The sequence below is a fragment of the Solanum lycopersicum genome, chromosome 11 (assembly GCF_036512215.1).
Source record: "Solanum lycopersicum chromosome 11, SLM_r2.1".
Classification (NCBI taxonomy): Eukaryota; Viridiplantae; Streptophyta; class Magnoliopsida; order Solanales; family Solanaceae; genus Solanum; species Solanum lycopersicum.
Window position 1 is genome coordinate 58136795 of NC_090810.1, and position 22911 is coordinate 58159705.

Consider the following 22911-nt stretch of genomic DNA (forward strand, 5'->3'; position numbering starts at 1 on the left):
AAAATCTAATAGAATATGCTTTAGGAACGCTAAAGTTATCTCTGCATGACCTATAGTTCACGATTTTCAAGACGTGGAATCAAGGTGGATCGTTACATTACATTTCATTGGGGTCATGAAGCAACAGTAAAGTTATTTCTATATGACCTATAGTTCATGATTTTCAAGACGTGGAATCAAGGTAGATTGTTATGTTACATTCCATTGGGATCGTAAAGCAACAGTAAAATTATTTTTATGTGACTTATAGTTCACGATTTTCAAGACGTAGAATCAAAGAAAGATTGTGTACATTACATCCCGTTAAGCTACTGGAGCAACAGTAAAATTGTGTTCGTGTAGTCTACTAATTACGAATTTTAAATTACAGAATCAAATAAAGATACTTATGTCTTGTCAGAATAAATTAGATCTAAAAATCACATGAACCAACAAATATAGCAGAGACATAGGTAATGAAAAGTCAAAAGTTAGATTTGTTTTGTAGTTTTAAGTTTATCTTTTTGCTAACCAACACAAGCAACAAGACATTAGAAAAAGGACACAAATTCATCAAATATTATTACAAGATATACTTCATACATAGAGATTGATACAACTAAATGTATACAATGTTCACATTCAAAACACATGAAACTTCAAATAGCCTTAAAGAACATCAAACGCGGCACAGTTATATTGCTCAGACTCTTTACGAAGAAGCTTTGACTTTCAGCTACAGTGACAAAAAAAAATCACGAATTCGACTTCTTTCGGCTGACTAAGACAAGCTTCATAGTCTTCTTTGGTGTTGAATGTCATTATAATAGCATGAGTATAACCTTGTCTAACCATTTCATGGCTTTCACTATCTTTTCCCCTGTCAAAATATGTGATTATACATCAAGACAAACAGTAATAACTACGTTTCAGTTCCAAACAAGTCGGGATCAACTAAAACGAACCTAAAAGAAAAATGTTACTTAGTATTTATGGACTTTGACAACATCAATTGATCATTAGCAAATTCTTTTACCAATTATTAACAACAACAAAAAAAAAGTGGTGTGACTATATATCAAGACGAAGAATAACAACTATACTTCTGTTCTAAACAAGTTAGGATCGGCTAAAAAATGAACTTATTAAAGATAATGTTAACTTGACTTGACAACATGTGATTAAATATCAACTGCGTATGCACTATTCTCTCCATACGTCATTTACAGAATTACACTGAATATATGATTGTGTTATTATAAAAATATATCAAGTTTCGAACCATGTCTTATTAATTTTTTTTAAAAAAAAAAGAAAAGAAAAAACGAAAATAAAAAGTCACTTGCTTATATATACACATGTAATTTAAGAAGTTAATGATTTTTGGTCAAGTTTTTAAGAAAGAAATAAGTACTTTCGAGTAGTAGCAGAACTTGTTTTCCTCGAGCTAAAAAAAAATGTAATATTATCAATTTGTTTTAAATTTATCAAAATAAATATTAATTCTTATTAATGTTCAAAAGTTTTTTTTTTTTTTGAAAAATACTTTTAATTAAAAATAGCATATTAAAAAAAGATATGGGGTTCTAGGATATAACACCATATGGAAAGTAATGAATTGGAAGCAGTTCAAAAAGATTTGTTATTTTAAATTATATTTTTTGTTTGAATAGCGTTTGTGATACTGATTAAAATGTAATTTTGATAATAATTTATATTTTTTTAATAGGACTCACGTGAGATTTTCTAATACGATTTATATTTGTATGTGATTTGTGAATTATTGTATAATGAGCAGGTTATCATAACGTGCTCATTTGTAAGTAGGGGTGTGCAAAAATCGAACCGAGCGATAAGTCGAATTGAAAAAAATGTTATTGGGTTATTAGGTTATTGGATTTATAAAAAAATTTATTGGGTTATTAGGTAAACCGATAACCCAATAAGACGGTAATAATTTATTATTTTACCTTTTTTAATTATTAAATATTAATAATTCAATATATAATTAGACACTATAACTATATCAAATTATTAGTATTCTACCAACCGCAGTGACTATTGAATAAGTTTCTTCAACTTGAGTTGGGTTAAAAGCACGGAATGTCTTAGCACCACCACTGTCTTCAAATAAAGTCTTTTCTACGGTAGCACCTTGAATGGCGCATAGCAAAACAGTGCCCAATACACCGGCAACTCCCATCATGTCTCCAAAAGAGCTTCCCTCCCCTTTAGAACCGAGTTCAGGACATAGATTCCTTGAAAGTGAATTATGTGTACTAACATATTCAATGAGTCGCGAAAACGGAATAGCACCCTTTTCCCTGATTTGACACTGATCTCGTAGATACGGTGATTTTGCACTAAAGGTTTTACATCACCCTTCCAATTAGACACGAGGTGCTTTAGCAAGAAAATCCCATCGAATTTGCATAAGTTATGGAACTTCATATTGCGTCGCTTTACTAGTTTTTACTGTTTACTCAAAACCTAAAGATTAAAGTAAGGGGTTCACAATTATAGCTATTTGATTTTAGTTTTAGTCTTGTTGAACTATTTTATTTTAGTTTTAGTTTGTAATTGTAGGTTGTAACAATTACAAGTTTGTAAAGATCCGTAATCTGATTAACATAAAAAAAATTCATACTATGTTTTGGTGGTAACATGTAATTATAGCCTTCGTACTATATTTTCTCTTATTGATGCAATTTCTCTTGTTTTACTATTTCAAAGTATTCAGAAAAGTAAGAAAACATAATATTTTATGGACATATTCTTATTGAGTAAATCAAAAATAGTTAAACCAAAAAACTAAAAACCGATAAAATAATATCTTATTGATTTGTTATTGGATTTAACATATTTAAAAATCAAAAATCGATAACCCAAATCGATAATACCTAAAATCGAACTGGACCGACCGATACACGCCAGAAGTTCCCAAAAAAAAGAAAGTTTTTATTTCATAGTGATACATTACACATATCTTAAACCATCCACAATTTTGGAAGCAAAGATTAAAAGAAATGTTCACTTAATTAACACACACTTGAACAATAAAAAAAAACCATAGTAAAACATTGAAACACACATAATACTCTCTTTTTTTTTCTTTTTTATGACAATTGATGATATTAAGTGGCTTTGCCTGAAATAGCAGTGAAATCAAGCAACACAGCCTTGTCAATCACAGTGGCAAAAGTGGCTGAAAATCCAACATGATTTGGGTGATTAGCAAAAGTTTGATAGTCTTCTTTGCTATTAAATGTCATTATAATAGCATGAGTGAAACCTTGTCTAAGCATTTCATGACTTTCAACATCTTTTCCCCTGCCAAAAAAAATCATGTAACGATCAAAAACATATCTGAACTATCATTTATTTCTGTTGCGAGTTTCACATCTCAACTATTTGAACTATCACTATTTATGTAAACATATCTGAACTATCATTTATTTCTGTTGCGAGTTTCACATCTCAACTATTTGAACTATCACTATTTATATATTGTAACACATCGTGCGAGTTGAGTAGATGATGATAGTCTAGATAGGAAATGGAACAAATGATAGTTGGTATACTCAACTTCGAGGTGTGTTTTAATATTCAGATAGAAAAGGGAAATTCTTGATAGTTAAAAGTGTAAAACTTACGAAAAAGTGATAAATGAAGTGTGGTTTTATATTATTAAAAATATAGCTAGTTCATTCATTATATCATAATCTATGTTGCTCGGTCTTTAATAATGTCGTTGGATGTGTATGAGATGTAACACATTTTCAAGTTATCCAATACGAGTTTTACAACAACTTTTGAAAAGTCTGAGCAACATAGAATTTATAACAACTAAACTTCTAAAACTCCTTTCGTCGCAATTTTATATAACATACTTTCCTTTTCCTTTTTATGTCCCAAAAGATTGTCATAATTTAAATAACAAACAATTATGGCATCGTTTTAAATCACAAGTTCCTTTCTTAAACTCTGTGCAAGTGGAATACTAACACATAATTAGAACGAATAGAGTAATTTTGTTATTGCTCGGACTCTTTAAAATGTTGTCACACTCATATCGGATCTCTCAAGAAAACACTATTTTTAGGAAAACCGATATGCACCTATCAACATATTTTTGAAGAATCCGAACAACAAAATCTACATAATATTAAAATGACTACTTACCAAACAAATGACTTGACAATATCCATTTCTTGGACAAGTTTTTCCAACTCTTTTAGAATATCTTCCACCACAACATCTTCTTTGAACTTAACCAAAACCAAATGCTTGAATTCATTAGCCATGTCTAGTAATTAACTAAATTATTACTAAACCAATGAAGCAAAATGGTTCACCAAAAGACACTTATTTATATACATATATATATATAATAATATATCACACATAGTTTTTTTCTTTTCTATCAATTTCACCAGTCTGTCATCACTATACACACAATTTTTGTACCATGAAGTCAAGTCTCTCCTTTAAAAGACAATACCTGCAAAACAATATATGGAAAAAGGTGCATCCTTTTTGCTTTTTAAAAAAGAAGTAGGGTCACTCTGAACCATATTCTTCTTGGAATTTGTTTACAAAATGCAACATCATCATAGTGAGAAAGTGACTCAGTTACGAGCGTATTCAGAATTTAAAATTTATGTATTTTGATTGATTTTAGTGAATTTTACAAAATACGTACGATAAACTATGTTGTCTTCCGTCCTAATTTACGTGACAATACTTCATTGTACATGGAGTTGAAAATAAATAAAATTGAAACTTATGACCTAAAACATGTCGAGAATATATTATTACATATGCAGATCCTTACCACTATTTTCAAGTGAATATATGTCAAAATATTATATATAATATTTTAAAATATAATCTTTTTAATTCCAATTGTCATATCATATATGCATTAAAGGAAATATTATTTCTTTTTTTGTGTGTGTGTGGGTGGGGATGGGGGTGGGGGGGGGGGTTGATATCTCTTTTTATTTAGTCCTCATGTTTTTTGCTTTAATATCTTAAGTAGGGCAAGCCATGTTTATTTTATATGGACTTTTATACATGTCCAAAATATTATGTGGTCTCTAATTCATTTATTGAATTTTGTTATGAAAAAATCATTGACATAACATCACTTAATTTAAAGAATGTGACCTGAGTTTTTTTTTTCAAATAATTGATATGTTTGTTGAATTTCTTTAAAATGTTATTAACTATACAAATTTAATGTACTTTTCGTATTCGTTGCATAAGTATAGCATTGAGGTGAGAAGCGCGCTAATTAGGTAAAGTTTCCTATTGAAATTGTTCCTACTTATTATAGCATGTCTTAAAAATGAAACTCCATGACACTTTGCTAGGTCTCGAAACTCGTTATTTCGAATCTACTTTTATCCTTAACGAAATGATTTATAGTCACACAATGACACAAATGATCAAAGACTATTTTAGTCAACATAATTTTTTTTCCTTAAATTTTGTATCGAGTGAAAGAATGTCACATAAATCGAGAACGGAGGGAGAAATAGTAACAATTTTCAAATATTAAAAATAATCAAAAGACAACAAAAGTGGAGTCAAAGTGGCCCATATGCCCATTCGTGCAGCTCTGAATTAAGCCCACTAAAACTCTTGGCAGCCCATTGGCCCACTAAAGGCCTGCCAATTCTGAGCCACATGAAAAAGGAATAGGATATTGACTGACAAATTTAAGAGGTAAGAATTGTCCGAGATCATATAAAAAGAAAATTAATTTTTCTCTTCCTTACTATCGATGTAAGACTTCAATATACCAATACTCACACACGACTAGATACATCGAGTGTGGATAATATAATAATATGGTATTCCAATAAAACAACAAATTCAGCATAATCCTATAAGTGAAGTCGGGAGAGGGTAGCATGTATGCAAGACCTATAGTGTGGTAGGGAGGTTGTTTCCGATCCCACAAGTACTGTCTGAGGTTCCAATATCAGCTAAGTTATGAATTGAAATGGATTTGAATAGGTGAACATTGCCCCAAAATCATGTAAAGTGAGAATGCATATAATATAAAACTCACAGGTGAAATGCAAAGAACTGTGCTATAAGCAAGGTGGTGTACATATGTTTTGCTTCACAAACACAAACTTCCAGACTTCTTAAGTCGAGAAATTCGTTTTCTATGACCACGACCCTGTCGATGCTGTTCCCACTCGTGCATGCCTCTAAGGACCTTATTCCCGCATGCCTATGATCAAACGAATGATAAACATGTGATTTGGTAAAACTGTAAACATATTGCATGGTTGGCAGTTTATCTTCGTTTATACTTTCAACTCTTTTTTCCTTTCCTACTACTCGAGAGGAGTCGGAAAAGGGGGGACGGAGGAATGTAGCAGCTGACTACTAACCTCGCAAACATGCTGAGTCCAGAGATCCTTTTGAATCATCTTTGTTTCTTCAGAAGCATTGCTGCCAATTTCTGTACTGGATTCCCCGGTGAGAAAGGATTTGATTATTCCTACAGAAGGTTTCACCACTTCTACTGTCCATATATCATCAGAGCCACCTTCTCAAAAAATGCAAATCAATTCAGAGATACGAACAACAACCAAACCAGAACACAGCATACCTGCTATGGATAAGGACTAGGTAATTTCGTTCAAGTATAAAGCCCGTCACTTACTTATTATGGACTTCGTGGCATCAACATAATGTATGTTCCATCCATATAGCATCTGCAAACGATTGAGTCTTCTCCTCTGACAACAACCAGACAACCATAAACATTTTTTAAAAAATGCAACTCAAAGAATCTCGGTATCCAGTAACAGCTAGCGTATGCCTTAAGAAAGAAATTTAGCAAGTACTTCCTTGTTCTTGTATTAAATGATGTTGCATAGAGTAAGAAGGTTTCGATCACTAATGAAAGTGAAGACGGAAGAGCAATAGGGTATTAGGAGTTACCTGCTCTATCTTTTTAGGAACTCTGGAAGGCTTTATATTATCCAAATAATGTTTTATAAAATATGTCTATTTAAATGACAGCAAATGGTTTCAAGAAATTTCTGTTCTGAACATATCAACCTGCACCTTTAACCAGAAAACTTCCCAAAATTCTATATTCAGTGCAACTATATCTGGTTTTTCCAGAACCAAGCACTTGAAAACCCCATCCAGGCTGAATTGAAAAACTGAAAATTCTCCACATAAACATTTCTCCTTGGTTATATACCTTGTTTAAACATACAACTCAGTGTTATCAAAGGCGCGCTTAAGCCCTGAGGACATATTTTTCCTAGTGAATGAGCATTTCCTGAAGAAGGATGCTAAACCATTGATATTTCACTTTATCGTAAAAACAATCATTTTCATGCTTACAGTTATTAGTTTTAAACTTAACATATATATATTTATTTGTATGTTTTCTCCATTTGTGCCTTTTCTCAATAAAGCCCACGTTTTATTTGCCTTTTATGCTTCGAGCCCCAACGAACCTCTGAGGTTCTTTGTGCTTTTCGCTTCTGATATAACTACCTACCATAAAAGGGAGTAGTACTTACTTGACGTCGAACTAGTCTCCGTGTGTTCAATTTGACTTGTTGAATTGCTTCAGTTAGAAGAGCTTTCCATTCATTATCATCAGGGGAACCCACAAAATGCTGTATATTTTGCTTCAATATCTGATCATTTAGTGTCTGATCGTGAGATCCACTACAAGGTTTTTGATGTTCCAGTATGTAACACCTAAGAAATGACTCGAATTCCCTAACACCTATGGCCTGCCTCAAGCCTTTTGTATAGTCTGCATTCATAACGTAGATGTCAAGAACTTCCTTCAATAGACCAGCATCAACCATGTGATCAACTCTTCTATCGACAAATGGATCCAAAGTGGTCAGAGATGCATTCACGCATAAGAAGCAAAAATCATATCTTGAATTATCAACTTGACCCCAGTTCTGCCCTGCCACAAGCAACAAAATAACATGAAGAGGTATGCTATGGTAATTTCATCAAACCAACAGGCTATACTGAGAGCTCATATTCCAATATGAAACATGGAATAGCGAGACTTACAGTAGTTCCAAATTACACAGATGGAAGAATGGAAAAAGATAAAAGCAAGAGCACTGTAAAATGACAATTTTGAGCTTTAGCAAAGTGAAGCTAAAGCTCTATCAACCACTTGAAAGAAGGTTGATAGTCGAGGAATCTAATACGATGAACTGATCCATATATAGACATTCCCTTCATCTTATTCCATATTTCTACAATAAGACTTCAATGCAAATATCGTCTGAAGAAGGGAAGTCTTGGAACAACAGTAAAGAGTCTCTGTGTGACCTATAGGTAATGGATTCGAGCTGTGAAAGCAACCACTAATGCTTGCATTAGGGTATGTTGTATAAGTCATACCCTTGGGGTGCATCCCTTCCCTGGACCTAGCATGAATGCAGGACTATCCTTTTAATGCAAATATCTTCTGAAGAGAGTCCTAAAGAAATAATGCTGTCCCATCATGTATAGTATCTAAAAAACAATTAAAAATATTTTGCAAAATCCAAATCTTACTATCATTAGAAATCAATACAATTAATGGAAAATTAAATTAGTAAAAACAATGAGTGAACAGAAGCATGCACCTCTACAGTCTTCTCTTGAAGAAGTTTGCTTGGAATAACACCAAATCGTGCATACAGATTCAGGTATTGGTTGATCTGCAGTTTAAGGCAACAGATGCATCAGAACTGCTATACAATATATAGGAATCATGAGTCTATATGAAGCATTATTACTTTTACATACCACCTCAGAAACGGCATAATATGTAGGACAAAAGCAATAAGTGTTAACATTCTGCTACAAGTAACCATCTGTTCAGACAAATGAGGCATTGCTATAACAACATTGAAATCTGAAGATATAGGTTCAGAGACCAGAAATGCTCAATGTACATTCCAGGACACAGAAGTCTTCAGTACAAATTAGCTCAGCTCTATGAAAAAATTAAACAATGCCAGACTACACATAGAGCTGTTACATATAAACATGTGAGACCGTAACTTGCAACGTGCAAAATCAAATACGATTCCTGTTAGAAAGTTAAATCAACATATCCGGACGAACAGCTTCAGCTGATTGAATCATGCAAATAAATTGAGACATATGAAGACAAACATCACCACACCTTTCTCCCATTATTTGGATGAATTCTGTTGGCTGCAACTGGATCAATATCTTTAAGACGGTTGTAAGCACAATCATAATCCTCGTTAATAAGTTCAACTTCAAGATCAGGTTTCTCATCTTCTGCAGAGAAAGAAAGATAGAGTAGCTATATATCTTGATCCTGAGTAAATAAATTAAGACGAAAAACACAAAACAACTTATTGTTTACCTTGAAAGTCACTTAAGCAATTAGCCTCTGCATCTTCAACAGAATCATCAAGAAGGAATGGACTCACAAGAGCCTGAATGCAAAAATAATCAAATTCAGATAACTATAACTAACACCAAACAGTTAGGAAGAACTTTAGGAAAGATGAAAAACAGAAGTTAGAAAAATACCAAAAACAGAAGACGAACCAAAAGATTTAGCTACTTGCCAACATACTTATACACATATAAAAGAGTGAAGGCGCGGAGTCTACTGCAGATTTTTAGGACAGCTCATACTCGAGGAGAAATATGATACTAGCAGTTAACAGTGTTATTTAAAACTAATGCTTTGTCACTTAAAGCGATGAAGCAACACGAAGTGAGGGCTATCGCGTCATAGGTACAGCTAGTTGCACTTCAAACCATGGCGTGCAAAGTGATCGAAACGAAAAGTTGTTGATTATTTAAATCTCAACTTTGAGTTAGATTTATAACAACATTATTGCATATTAGATACTGAAATTGGTCATGTTATGTGTATTAGATACTGAAATTGGTCATGTTATTAACGAAAAATTGTCAATTATTTAAATCTCAAATTTAAAGCAGTGTGGTCCACAAGGCTCACTTTTCACTTCAAGCCTCATGGACCTTGTCGCCCATTTTGCGCTTATCATTTCAAAGAACACTGGAAACTAAGGGGCAGCACCTGGCAATCTAACCCTTAACTAACCTTGTGAATCATTCAGGAGAAAAGTAAGTTTCTGAATAATGCAAACTATTAAGGTAGACAACTTCTGCATCAAATATCATTTCGATCCTAGTGTCTTTGAAAGTTCCTATCATGATGGACTCATGCACACACGAGTAAGAAACCGGAGAGAGGAGAATGCGTAAAAATGTACCTGAATATAATAATTTGTTCCTCCAACTATTACTGGCAGCCTGTTGCGCAACCATATCTCATTTATTATCTGAAAATACAAATAATAAGAGTAATCACATTAGCTAAAAAAGTAGAGAGGTATGACCATTGATGGATATATACATTTCAGGACACTTTCCTCCGCACGATATTCTCCTACAGAGATAGATGAAAGGCAGAAATCAAACTTACTATAGGGAAATATAGGCTGGTTATGTAGCCTCGTGACAAAAACCACCAAGGTTAGTTTGTTTCACTAACACCACTAACATTTGCTTGGATGATCAGTTATTATTTGTTCAAACGAAGAACCACGTTCTTCATAGAAGAATCTTAGATTACCCAGAAGTCCAGATTCTTTGGTAGAGAATGTGGTAATAATACTCGCTTAAGTATTGAAAAGGAAGGGAACATTGCCGTTAAGGAAAAAGGAGGCTATACTAGTTATCAGGTTAGTGAGACAAAGGCCTGACCTTTAAGCTGGCCCACTTAAAAATTCCTGATCATTCTGAGAACAACTTTCTGTAACTTTTTTTGGATACAGTCACTTTTTTAAACTTAACTGTAGATAATTAGTCGTGAACTTTTTCAGCATATTCGTTCCCGTACAAAGTAAATTAATGACATGAGTATTATGTCCATTTGTTTAACTAATTAAACAACGAGCAATATCTTTCCTAGTCACTAAAATTGGTGTATGGAAGTGGGGTGGTATGTAAGAAGGAAATACCTACATCTATGTGCATGTAGAGAGGGTTTTCTTGTCTATCCTTTCACCTTGAAATTTGGTGAAAACAATGGATACAGCCGATCCCCTCCTATCAAAGACCAACAACTTTAGAGCATATGCCTTGCCTACAGGCTTCAAGAAGTTAACAAACCTCAGTAGAAGGAGAAAATTTCAAGCAACAAGGCAAAAGAAAACGCCCATGGACATATTTACTCATTCGAAAAGCAAAGGAATCAGCATTGGAGCCATAATTGAAGATGCAGGTTTGATGGTAACTATAATATCACTATTTCAGCATCCAATGACCATGAACATACTATTAGCTTTGTACATAAATACAAGAATTGAGATCATCAAGAAAGAGGTCTCACAGAGATAGTTGAGTCACGGAAATCCTTGGCAGTAAATTCAACACAGGGGCTGATAGTACCAAGAAGATGATGAGGCACTCCTGTCAGAGACACAGCAACCCAAAAAAAAATCAGATACTCACAAAGTTATGCAGAAATAAAGCACTCTGTTGCATTTTATACAGAACCTTTTTGTTTTGGTCCATTCAAAATACACATTGAAAACTCTTTAATACTATTAGTATTCTATTCCACTTATGTGTCAAGAGTCTCTACACTTTCTTAATAGCTTGTTTGGATGGTTGTTATATATTGTTTCATATGTATTGTATTGTTATTACTGTATTGTTTTTGATGAATATAACATTTGGCTAGATGTCTTGTTTCACGTCGTTGTATAATGCCATGAACCAGCAATCTGAAGAATAAGCTTATAGTATTACAAAGAAAAAGTAGAGTTATTATAACAAAGATAGGGAATAGGGTAAAATAAGATTTTTAGATGATAAAAGTAGGATGAAAAGAAATAAGCTAACGACACGACACCACCCAATGGGTTGTTCCTGGCATTATTCATCGTTACATAAAAACGAATTTCACAGTACAAATACAATAAAATTTATTAAAAAACAATTATAACCGGCTTTCGATTAATACAACGATATACAATACAATAGGTAACAAGAGGTGGAATCAGAATTCGAACCTTATGTGTTCTTGATTTTAATATTTTTAAGTTACTAGGTTCTAAATTAGATACTACTTTGTACATATTCAATGATTTAAAAAAAAAAAATTTGAACCATAGTTACTGGATTCAGCCGAACCAGTAGCTTACACTTAAGCTCTGTCCCTGATAACAACCATTCAAACAAAACGTAAACTTCTACTCTGGAAACACAAGCATCTAAAATTATACAAATTGTTGGATAAGGACAACGTCCTGCCTATGACAAGGCCCACAAGGGCTCTCGGTGGCTCGAATTGGAGTCATGATCAAACATAGAGCTTGTGTGGTGTGTGGTGCAGTTAGTTTCCCCTTTGCTATATCTAATATGACTATTGGCATAATGGTAAGCGTTTGATCTTTGACATACATGAACAATTCCACTGCAAAAACAGGGAAACGAAGTACCTTTTTGCTCTTGGGGAGTAACTTTATTGGTAAGAACATCCAATCCTTGATAAACCTAACCAAGAAACAAAAAGGGTTAGCAGTAAACACAAAAAGATTTCAACTTTATGAGAATACACGAAGATACAATCAACACCTGCATGGAATCAGCGTTGATGATTTCAATAGGAAAGTGAGAAGCCAAATCAATAGCAAGTTTTGATTTTCCAGAACCTGTTGCTCCCATTATTACTACTACTTTTGGCTTTGAATTTGATGTGGGATTGAGCTTAATTTCACCTCCATTGTTAGGGTTTTGCAGTTTCTCAACAATCTCCATTGCTGAGCTTCAAAGGGTTAATGTTTTCAGTGACAAGAAGTTAAAAGAGTAATAATAATATGTATTTTGTCACACTAGTTCATTATGTTTAGATAGTTAATAGTTTAGCATCTCAATGTTTTTCTATTTGCAACTTTTACCCTCTATGTTTTCGAAAGTTATGTTTTCTATCGCGAAAGATTGTAGTGAAAAAGTAAGTATAAATACTCATTTGGTTCCGACACGGAAATAGAGGCCTCTTTAAAATAAATTTTTTGATATGAATCTGAATCAATCGACTAAATAGATATCAAACATTAAGAAAGAAAGAATTAGATCTTCTTGTTTTTAGTTCTAATCATTTTCACTCCTTCCATCCTAAATTTAGAAATGCGTGAAATTTTATTTTCTTGCAAGACTGGTTCGAATAAAGAAAAACTCGAGAGATTGCTTTAAATAAGATATCCTTGGAGTTAAGTCATTGATCCATAGCATTATTCATTCTTAAGATCGTTTCCACTAGCTAGTTTCGAACAAGTCCTGCATAGACTTTATAAAATGATTTTTTATTTCTCAATTCAATTTTTAATTGAAATTGTAAATAGCATCTCAAAAGGAAGTGACTCATCCTTTATTGAGCTTGTTGAATGAAAGTAAAAGAGATTAGGCTCGCGACTCGTGCATGTTGGAAATAAACATGGAAGCATAACAAATAAGTGAATTATCTCAAGGCTATATCTTTATCGATGAAATATCCTTAAAATGACACGCACACAACATATTTTTGCTTAAATTTTTAGCCCTTGATGTGATAGATAATTGTCCGGAAAATAATTTTGCCAAATAAAGAAGCACCAAGTGTATATATATATATAAGTACCCTCTTTTTGTTAGTTAAAATATCGTCTATTTGGGTTTAAAATAGTACAAATTTATCTTTTCGACTACGTCATATCGAGTCTTAAATGCACGTGTATCATATGAATTTGAGTTATTATACCTTATAAAACTCTTCATTTTATGTGGAATTCGTTTGAAGTGTTATATATATCTTTTCTTGAAAATTTTATCAAATCTATAATCTTTCAATCCTGTTTGATCCGCCCTTAATGAATAGCGTCAAAACTTTACTCCGTCTACCTTTTGTTACTCTTAAAGTTGATAAAAGAAATAATATGAAGAGAATTGGAAGGGGAAAAAATCAGTTCAATATAGTGAAATTTATGAAGGAAAAATCCATGAATTATGATCATCATACAAAAATTAAAAAAAAAACACATCTTCACAATTTACATCTGAAATTCAAATTAGAAAAATACCAAACCATCATTTATCCTATTTAAGGATGTCAAATTAGACCTGACTTGTCAAACTTAAAACCAAAAAAAAAAAAATACAACAAACATAGAAAAAAATGTAACAAACTAAAAAAGTTCAATGTGAGAGTTTCAATTGATTAATACATCAATTTTTTTGGTTATATAAAAGTAGTTTTAATTAGTGCAATGCTTCTATATGCTTGCTCAGCTCCTCCAATTTCTTCATCCTCAGTTTTTCACTTTCACTCACCAACTGTTCAATCGTTCATAAAAAAAAAATTCAAAAAAAAGATTAAAAGTAAAAATATATTCATTTTAGAAATATGATCGTGAAATAGCACGTAGTTAACATATTTTTTTTTGTTAATTTATCGTTACATAGGAATAACGACGGAGTTTTGCTGTTTAGCGGTAGAATTTGTTCGTAGTCGATTTCTATTTATCTTGTAGCTTCTATTTGACTATAGATTTTGACGCTGAAACTTGAAAATTTTGAGTTTTTAAAGTTGTAATTTTTGTTCATTTGAAGTTATATTTGAACATGCATTTGACTTGGAAAAAATTGATCTAAGTCAGTTCTTCAACTTGAAAATATTTAAAGATTAAATTTTCAAATTTCATGACTAAAAATATTTAGAGATAAATTTTAAATTTATGATCAAACGCTAAACGAAGCCAAAAAAAAAAAAAGACTTACCTCCATTAATTTGGTAACAAGCTGAGCTTTTTCCTTGCTTTTTGCATTGAATGCATCAAGTGCTTCCTTGTATTCCTTTTCCTGGAAAAAAATAAATAAATATAATTACAAGATTCAGTATTAACTAATTTCATCATATTATATATTTCCAATTATCAAAATTTAATAATTGGATATGTTAAGAGATGGGTTTAGAACGAGTTTCGTTAGTTTAACTCGATCAACTATTTTCAGTTAAAACGAAATATATTTAAAGAAAAAAATTAATTAGTAAGCATATAACAAGATTGAACTATCTTTTCTAAATCACTATCTTAAAATCTTGAATTCGTTTCTTTATTCAACTATGTATTTTGAAACTAGTGATTTTTAAAATACTTATTGACGTGTATTAAGTTCTTTAAAAAAATACATCTTTTCATGAATTTCAACCAAAATATGATAACATTTTTTTAAAAATCCAAGCAATATCGATGTTCACGTAAGACAATAAAACACATTACGTATTATGCCTCAGCAATATTATTCTCCACTCAAAAAATAATATCATATACCTAATACAATCCATCAAGTAAGATTATACACCACTAGCCCTTCATCTTAAAAGATAGATAGATTTTTTTTCGATACACTCAACTCAAAAAATGTTCTTCTCTGCTACTTTATATATTTATCTTCACTTGTTCAGCGTATTATTTTGAAATGTCTAATCATATTTATTAAAATTATAAAATTACTGGGTAATTTATCATGTTGTTTTTATTTTATTCTTGATATTAAATACTATATATTAGTCAATAGTAATATCACTTACATTTAATAAGAATAATTCGATATAATTACATTTATTATTTATTATTTTTTAATTTATATATCAAATCAATACTAGATAACTATAGTTCGTACGACGAAATGTATTGGTTTGGTGGTCCTAGCCACCAGTCAAACATAGAATCCAATGTCTTTTTTAGAATACCAATTGATATAAAACAAACATTATATGTCTGTCTTTGTCTTTTAGTAAAGTAATGTTACTTAATTTTCCTAAAGTAATTCTTTTAAAAAAAGAAGCAATTTAGTGGACAAAAATATGGTTCGTTTCGAAGAAAGATCGTGTTTTAAGGAGTTTGATATAATATCGTCTATTTTATTATAAATATCAATAACTATTTTCATGACTTGAACTTATAATCAGTAAATCACACGAAAATAACTTTATCGTAAAAAAAAATGTTTCACCTTTCTTTGACAATTTTGTCCCATTGGCTTTAATTCACGATTGACTAAGTCAATTTTCTTCCTCACAATTGTTACTTCTTTTCCAGCTGGATCAACAAATGTTTCAAGCTTCTACTTGATTTTCCATTTTCAACATAATAAAAAAAAATTGTCAAAAAAACATTTTTAAAAAAAAAAATACAAAAAATATGATAAACTCTTACAAGTAACATAGTCAATATGTCAACAATAACCATAACAATGTATCAGTAAAATTCTATAAGTGCAGTTTAAGAAAGACAGTATGTTGAGATGTTGTTTAATTCTTATAGACGTTCAGTTTAAAAGAAGAATGATAAGTTAATAGCAAAAGTATATATTGTATTACCTCGCGAATTTCAGCTAAACGCTTAGTTTCTTCCTCAACGCGACCTAATTGAGCTTGAACCTTATCGGAAACTTCTTTTCTCTTCCTCTCGATTTCCTCCTCTTTAGCGCGAAAAGCAGACAATGCTGATCGTGTCATCTCCTCGTCTCGATCATCGATCATCGGGCTACCATTGTAGCTTATCATACCTGAGTTCTTCATCTTTATAATTTGTTGTTGTTGTTGTTGTTCCATTTGCTTAGGAGTTGTCATTTTTTTGTTTTTTTTTTCTCTTTGAGTTTTCTTAGGTTGGAATAATGAAATGTTAGGTACTATTGTAAGATGATTATATTGGACTTTAAAGGTACCTAAAACATCTGGCTTTCTTTAAAACAAATTTTGGTTGAAGTGAAATGACCAAAATACCCTCCTAAAAGATTAATCATTAATTAAACATCTTGCCTAAGAAAATTAAACTTGTACTTTTTTTTTTCCACTTATACAACAATATATTCTATAAGTGTGATTCGGAAAGGACCGATCGAGTACAATATATGCAGACCTTATTACGAAGAATTTATACTTTTTACACTTTTACGATAAATAATTTTTTATAGTATTTAGTGGGTTTTATTTGTTATAATAGTTAGTACTACTTTTTTTCCACAGTTTGGTGCATTGGCAAATTCATGAAACCACAATAGTTCTTGCCAAAATTGATAATTTTTTATCGTTAAAATTTACTTTCAAATATTTGTTTATATGTTACGAGTTTAAGCTATAAACTCAGTCATTCATCCTTCCTTCTATGTAAGTTGCTTACAAAATGCAGCCTATTCATCCAGATCTTGAGTGAGTACGAGATGTGTTGTATACAGATCTTATGATATAATTTACTTTATCTAAACTTTATTCACAATTTGAATATCAATAGTTTAATTAATTGCATCGCGAATTCTTCATTTTTAATATCACACTCGTATTAGATTTCCTAAAACAAATATCATAGTTTATGTAATAAAATGATATTTTTGAAAAGTTTGAAAAATTGTGAAACATGAAAAGCTAAAATTAAGTAGTGATTATCCAACTTAAATAACTTTAGTGGATAAGTGGTATTGGTTGAGGGGTCTTTAAAAGTATTTGGTGTAATATATATATATATATTTTTCCAACAAAGATTTGTGTGATTGGCCTACAAGATTTTCTTTACAAATTAGATAATAAGTCTTTACCTAATTATAAAATAAAAAATAATTTTTTTTTTTTTTGCATGAGAGCCTTAGGGTCCAAGACAGAGTAGGAGATTAGTGTAAATTGCTGGCTACCTTTTTTCATATTTAATTATTCTAATATATATAACTTTTTTTTTTACCTTTCATATATTTTCAATTTCACACCTCCTTTTGACAGGTGTTAAGAGAAAAAAAGGCAAAAAAAATTGGACCATTTCATAAGTTTGACTATACTTTTTTCGTGTTGTCGTCTGATCGAATAGTTTATCAAAAATTAATTTTCTATCTTACAGAAATAAAGATAAGATATGTAAATATTTAACTCTTTCTCATATTTTATTTATGAGATTACAGTTACGTTGTATATATTGTTATTATATATATGTGTGTGTTTTGCAAACAAATTTGAAACATTTTATATACTAGTTCATTTTTCTTAACAATTCTTTTTTGTGTTCCTTAATTTTTTAAAAGTGGTATTTTGTTTTATGAATCTTCTTTTAAAAATTAAATCATCATGATTAAGGTTAATGACAGCTTCTTCTTCTTTTTTGTGTGTTAGATTTTCCTTTTCTTTTAAGGTAGGGACCAAATGAAGACTAAAATAATGTAAAGTAGTTTTATTCTTTAAGATGAAAATATTTCTAATTATGAATCATTGAGAGCATATAATATTAAAATTTGAAAATGAAAAAAATTCTTGAATAAGTAATTATTTATGCTAGAAGTAATTTAGGCCCACCTTTGATTTATAATTCAAAATTTTGAAATTTTAAAAATACTTTTAGTAAGTGGCTTAGTAGCGAAGGATAACTAAGATCTCTATATTTTTAATCAAAAATTTTTTAATTTCGATCTCAATATATATATAAAAGCATGTAATTTGAATTAGTTAAATTTTAAAATGAAGAATGAACACTAAATGAGAAATTAATTAAAAATCGCTTTAAAATTCGACTAATTCGAATTTGTGTTAAAATATTATCATGCCTTATAACAAAGAGTTTTGTTCTATTTTTCCTTTAGTGCTATTTCTATCTAACCATTTTGTTTTATTTTGACGATGTTTGACTCGACATGATCATAATTCAAAATGAATATATTTATTTTTGTTCGTAAGTTAATTATATTTTCTTTATTTTAAATTATGTGTCATTTTCTTTAGAAAAAAGTCTTTCTTAGAAAGAATATGTACTCTAATTATAGACTATTTAATTAATTTTATACTTCTCTTCCCAATTTTCTTCGATAACATGATTTATAGTCACATTAATGTTTATGACCTTTTTTTTAAAATACCAAATTCTAAATTTATCTTTCTTTCAAATTTCATATATATAATTAAATATTATCATATAAATTGAGATGAACGAATTTATAAAAATATATTCTTTAAACTTGAGGCATAAGAGATGTATGATGAGAATACTATATGATATAATAATTGTTATTTTTGAGTAATTATGTGTAGTCATACTTTGGATAAATGAATGAACATCTCAATCATTTTAAGTACTTAAAAAATTGTAGCTAAAGCATGTCTTCAAACCAATTAAAGTAGTGGTGGGGTAATTATAAGTATTTTTTTATAATTATCTTCGATAAAATATTTTGAATTCGAATTTTTCTAGATATAAAATTGTCTATGTTTAAAATTAAAGTGTTTTATCTTTTAATATAGATTTTTCGATGTAAATTTAAATTTAATTAAATCCTAATATAGATATTAAACACCAGATGATGAATTTATGTAATTCTTTAAATCAAGAGTTTATCATACGCTAAAATCATACCAAAATTATGTAGGAGACACTTCACAAATGTACTTTTGTCTTTGAGATTACAAAATGAGGATAGAAAGTTATATCGAGGGCGGAATCATCGTTACAGTTACAAATTTGACAGAATTTAATAATTTTAACTTATTTTTTCGTATTAAAATGTTTACTTAATACAACCTAACATTCATAAACTATAGAATGTGCTTATTACCTAGCCAAAAAAAAAAAGAGAGGCTAAAATATAAATTATTATAGAACTAAGTTATAACTCTACGTAAATATGAAATGTTTTGTGAATCAAATTATTATTTTTAATTGGATGTAATGATAATTCAAACTCAGAAAGTTCTTAGTTTTGCTAATTAGTGATAATATAAGACTAATTATTGGTCATGGATAATGATGACACACACTATAGAGTGAAAATTGGGTGGGTTTATTATTATTTAGATTAGAATTCTAAGTTTAGTGATTATTTTAAATGTAACGAATATATATAATATAATTAGTCAATATTAACACGAAAATAATGTTTGAGTAATAATATTTTCAACTAAAATATGATTTTTTTAGTACAGTGTGTAAGAGTTCAAAATCTCAATTATATGAAACTCCAACAAAGTCAATTTTTTTAAATGTGATATTTCAACACGATGTAATAAAATTTTGAAATCAAAGACAAAATTCTAGAAACATGATTCACTTTGTTCTTGAATTCACCACGAATCTCATAACGAAATCCTTTCGAGTTATAGAACCACATACTTTAGGACTCTTCTTTGAGTTTGAGACCTCTAATATGTGCAACTTCATTAGTGTATGGAGGTTTAGAATTTTTACAAGTGAAATGTAAATAGAATTTTCCTTTGGTCTTTCTTTGTTCAACGAAATTCATTATTCGCCCTATCTATCCTCTTCCAGGTTCACATATCGAGAATTTCAAACTCCAATATAATATAATAGTCTCACCGGTAAATTTTTTGAATTTCAATATATTATATTAGACTTTTCTTTATATTTGAGTGGTATCTCTATTGAATTTTGTTTATTATTATTAAAGAACAATAACAATAAGCTCAGTGTAATCTAACAAGCGTGATTTGAGAGTTTAGAACATAAATATACAAACTTTATCGCTATCTTTGTGGACTATGGAAGTTGTTTATATGACACCCTTGATCAAATTTTCTAACGTAAATAAATCAGAAAAGAGACAAACAATGTAAAAAACAAGTGTACAATAAATACTAATACACATTGGAGAAAAAAAAACTAGGATACCTAAATCATACTATTGGAAGTATGATAATGCTCGACTATAGTAGTTTTTTATGGGAAAATTATTTAGAATAACAAACATTTAAATCATATTAAATGCTATAACTATTGTTTAAGGAAATTCTAATTGACAACTATAGTTTCGCCCAATCTTGCTATTCACAATTATATAATTCGTCATATTGTATAGATCCATAATTTGTATAATTTGGATTCTGATTGTATAAATTCACAATTTTGTATATGCTTGCCATATCTATTCGTATACGATTTATGAAAATTCATAATAAATCAACCTGTTTGTATGTTGACAAGTTAAATATATAAATGGAGTTTTGAAAATTTCTAAAATGTATAAATGCAGAATTTGTATATATTTCCCCTATTTGTATATTTGCAAATGAAATATCCAAACGAACAAAAACATACAATCGCAACCTCCATAGCAAATGAAACTATAGTTATAGAGCGTAATTATCGAAATTATAGCTATATAACCTTATAATGTCTATTATGTTTGCTATTTTCGAACTTATTTTTAATGGTTAAAAGGGAAACTTTCACCTATAACAAACATAAAATTCATATTTGTATGCTATAGCAAAGTTTGCATAATTACACTCCACAACAAACATATAAATGTATAATTCGCTATACATATATAATTAAAGCGAATTGTATAAAATGAAGTGTATAAAACGAGAAAGAGAAAGAGACTTGGGCAGAGAATTGTATAAAACGAATTGTATAATTATAAGTGTATAAAATAATTATATACAATTTGAATTTGTATAGAATGAGAAAGAAAGAAAGACAAAAGAGACTTGGCCAGGGAATATACAATTGAATCAAATTGTATAAAATGAGAAAGAGAGAAATTATATACAATTTAAAATTGTATTAAATGAGAAAAAGAGAAAGGCAAAAGAAACTGGGCAGGGGAGTATTTTATTGTATAACTATAAGTGTATATAAAAAAATATATGTATTTGCATGTGTATATACATTTTTCTCTCACTTTTTACAAACAGAAACATAATTTATACATTCGTTTTTATTTGTATAAGCGAGGGTGGCGAGCGAGATTAGGGAGAGTGGCGAGCGAGATCTGGGAGAGGGGAACAAAAATATATGTATTTATATAATTTCCTCTCGCTTTATACAAACACAAACAAATTTTATCCATTTGTGTTTTATAAGGATATATAATTTTTAAAGAAAATTCAGATTTGGGGAGATATTTTAGAAAAAATTGAAAGAAATTGTGAGAGTAAAGATAGCTAATATATTTGTATAAAAATAGAGGGTGGGCCACAACCAATTAAAAATAATTGATTTGGGAAGAGCTTTTAGAGATAACTGAAAGAAAATGAGAGAGAAAATATAGGGAATGAATTTGGATAAAAATGAATCTTCCGCTCGATGAGGGGGTTCGAACCAAATAGCAAAAATCGTGCAAAATTTACTACGAAATACAAAGCTTTAACAGTAGCTATAGGATTTATTTTGATTTAAATGTTGAGTAACTTACAAAAATGACTATATTTATAGGGTTATTAAAGCTCAATAGCTATAAGTATGGTATTTATAAAAAATGACTACATTTTAACTCTTTTTCTAGCTATATTATTGTATATGTTTTTTATTTTTCTATTCATACATTGATACAGTTTTAATTACGATGAACTAAATAAAAAACTGTATTAATTGTATCAAAATAGTATCTTTATTTATAAAATTTAAAGTATTGATATATCAAGGATGCAATTATTTATAAAAACTTAATATATTATATATTAAACACAATAAAGTATAACAATTTAGCATACAAACACGATAATTTGAAAAATGAATATATTTTTGTTAATCAAAAAATGAATACACTAATATAGTATACATATACTTTGTTATTTAACAAAAGATGAATATTTGACAATACAAAAAAAATGGAAAATAATAGAATGTGTAGAAAGAAAAGTATGCAAGTATTCGGTTGTTTAAAAAAATGAGAAAAAAAATCAACAAACGACAATCTCTTTTTGGTCAAGTTTTTCTTATAATACTTGAGGCTTGGTGTTGACTTATGTATTTGTTTATAAAAAAATATTATTAATGTATCCAATTATACTTGTATTACCTAATTAACCTTTCAAATTCGATAGATTACTTATGTATCCAAATACTTATATTCAGATAACACCATTCCAATTTGTGTTAA

The 22911-nt window shown here is 29.9% G+C and overlaps 3 protein-coding genes across 4 annotated transcripts; all 3 read right to left on the reverse strand.

Moving 5' to 3' along the window:
• Positions 1 to 2916: 2916 nt before the first annotated feature.
• Positions 2917 to 4494, reverse strand: LOC101249327 (stress-response A/B barrel domain-containing protein At5g22580). Its single transcript, XM_004250974.5, has 2 exons — positions 4162 to 4494; positions 2917 to 3309 (listed from the first exon to the last, which is right to left on the reverse strand). The coding sequence occupies exons 1-2, from the start codon at positions 4281 to 4283 to the stop codon at positions 3114 to 3116; spliced, it is 318 nt and encodes a 105-aa protein (XP_004251022.1). The 5' UTR covers positions 4284 to 4494; the 3' UTR covers positions 2917 to 3113.
• A 1237-nt stretch (positions 4495 to 5731) lies between these two features.
• On the reverse strand, positions 5732 to 12887 carry IPT5 (adenylate isopentenyltransferase). Of its 2 annotated transcripts, XM_010314888.3 has the most exons (11): positions 12637 to 12887; positions 12501 to 12555; positions 11387 to 11466; positions 10266 to 10334; positions 9380 to 9452; positions 9170 to 9291; positions 8625 to 8699; positions 7542 to 7940; positions 6665 to 6740; positions 6390 to 6547; positions 5732 to 6226 (listed from the first exon to the last, which is right to left on the reverse strand). In XM_010314888.3, the coding sequence occupies exons 1-11, from the start codon at positions 12817 to 12819 to the stop codon at positions 6113 to 6115; spliced, it is 1404 nt and encodes a 467-aa protein (XP_010313190.1). In that variant the 5' UTR covers positions 12820 to 12887; the 3' UTR covers positions 5732 to 6112. The 2 variants fall into 2 exon arrangements, with proteins under 2 accessions (XP_010313190.1, NP_001244916.1); NM_001257987.1 differs by lacking the exons at positions 5732 to 6226; positions 6390 to 6547; positions 6665 to 6740 and having other exon boundaries at positions 7889 to 7945; positions 12637 to 12819.
• A 1131-nt stretch (positions 12888 to 14018) lies between these two features.
• LOC101249789 (uncharacterized) lies at positions 14019 to 16758 on the reverse strand. Its single transcript, XM_004250976.5, has 4 exons — positions 16421 to 16758; positions 16054 to 16164; positions 14815 to 14895; positions 14019 to 14370 (listed from the first exon to the last, which is right to left on the reverse strand). Exons 1-4 carry the CDS (start codon positions 16670 to 16672, stop codon positions 14296 to 14298), a joined length of 519 nt encoding a protein of 172 aa, XP_004251024.1. The 5' UTR covers positions 16673 to 16758; the 3' UTR covers positions 14019 to 14295.
• Between the last annotated feature and the right edge of the window lie 6153 nt (positions 16759 to 22911).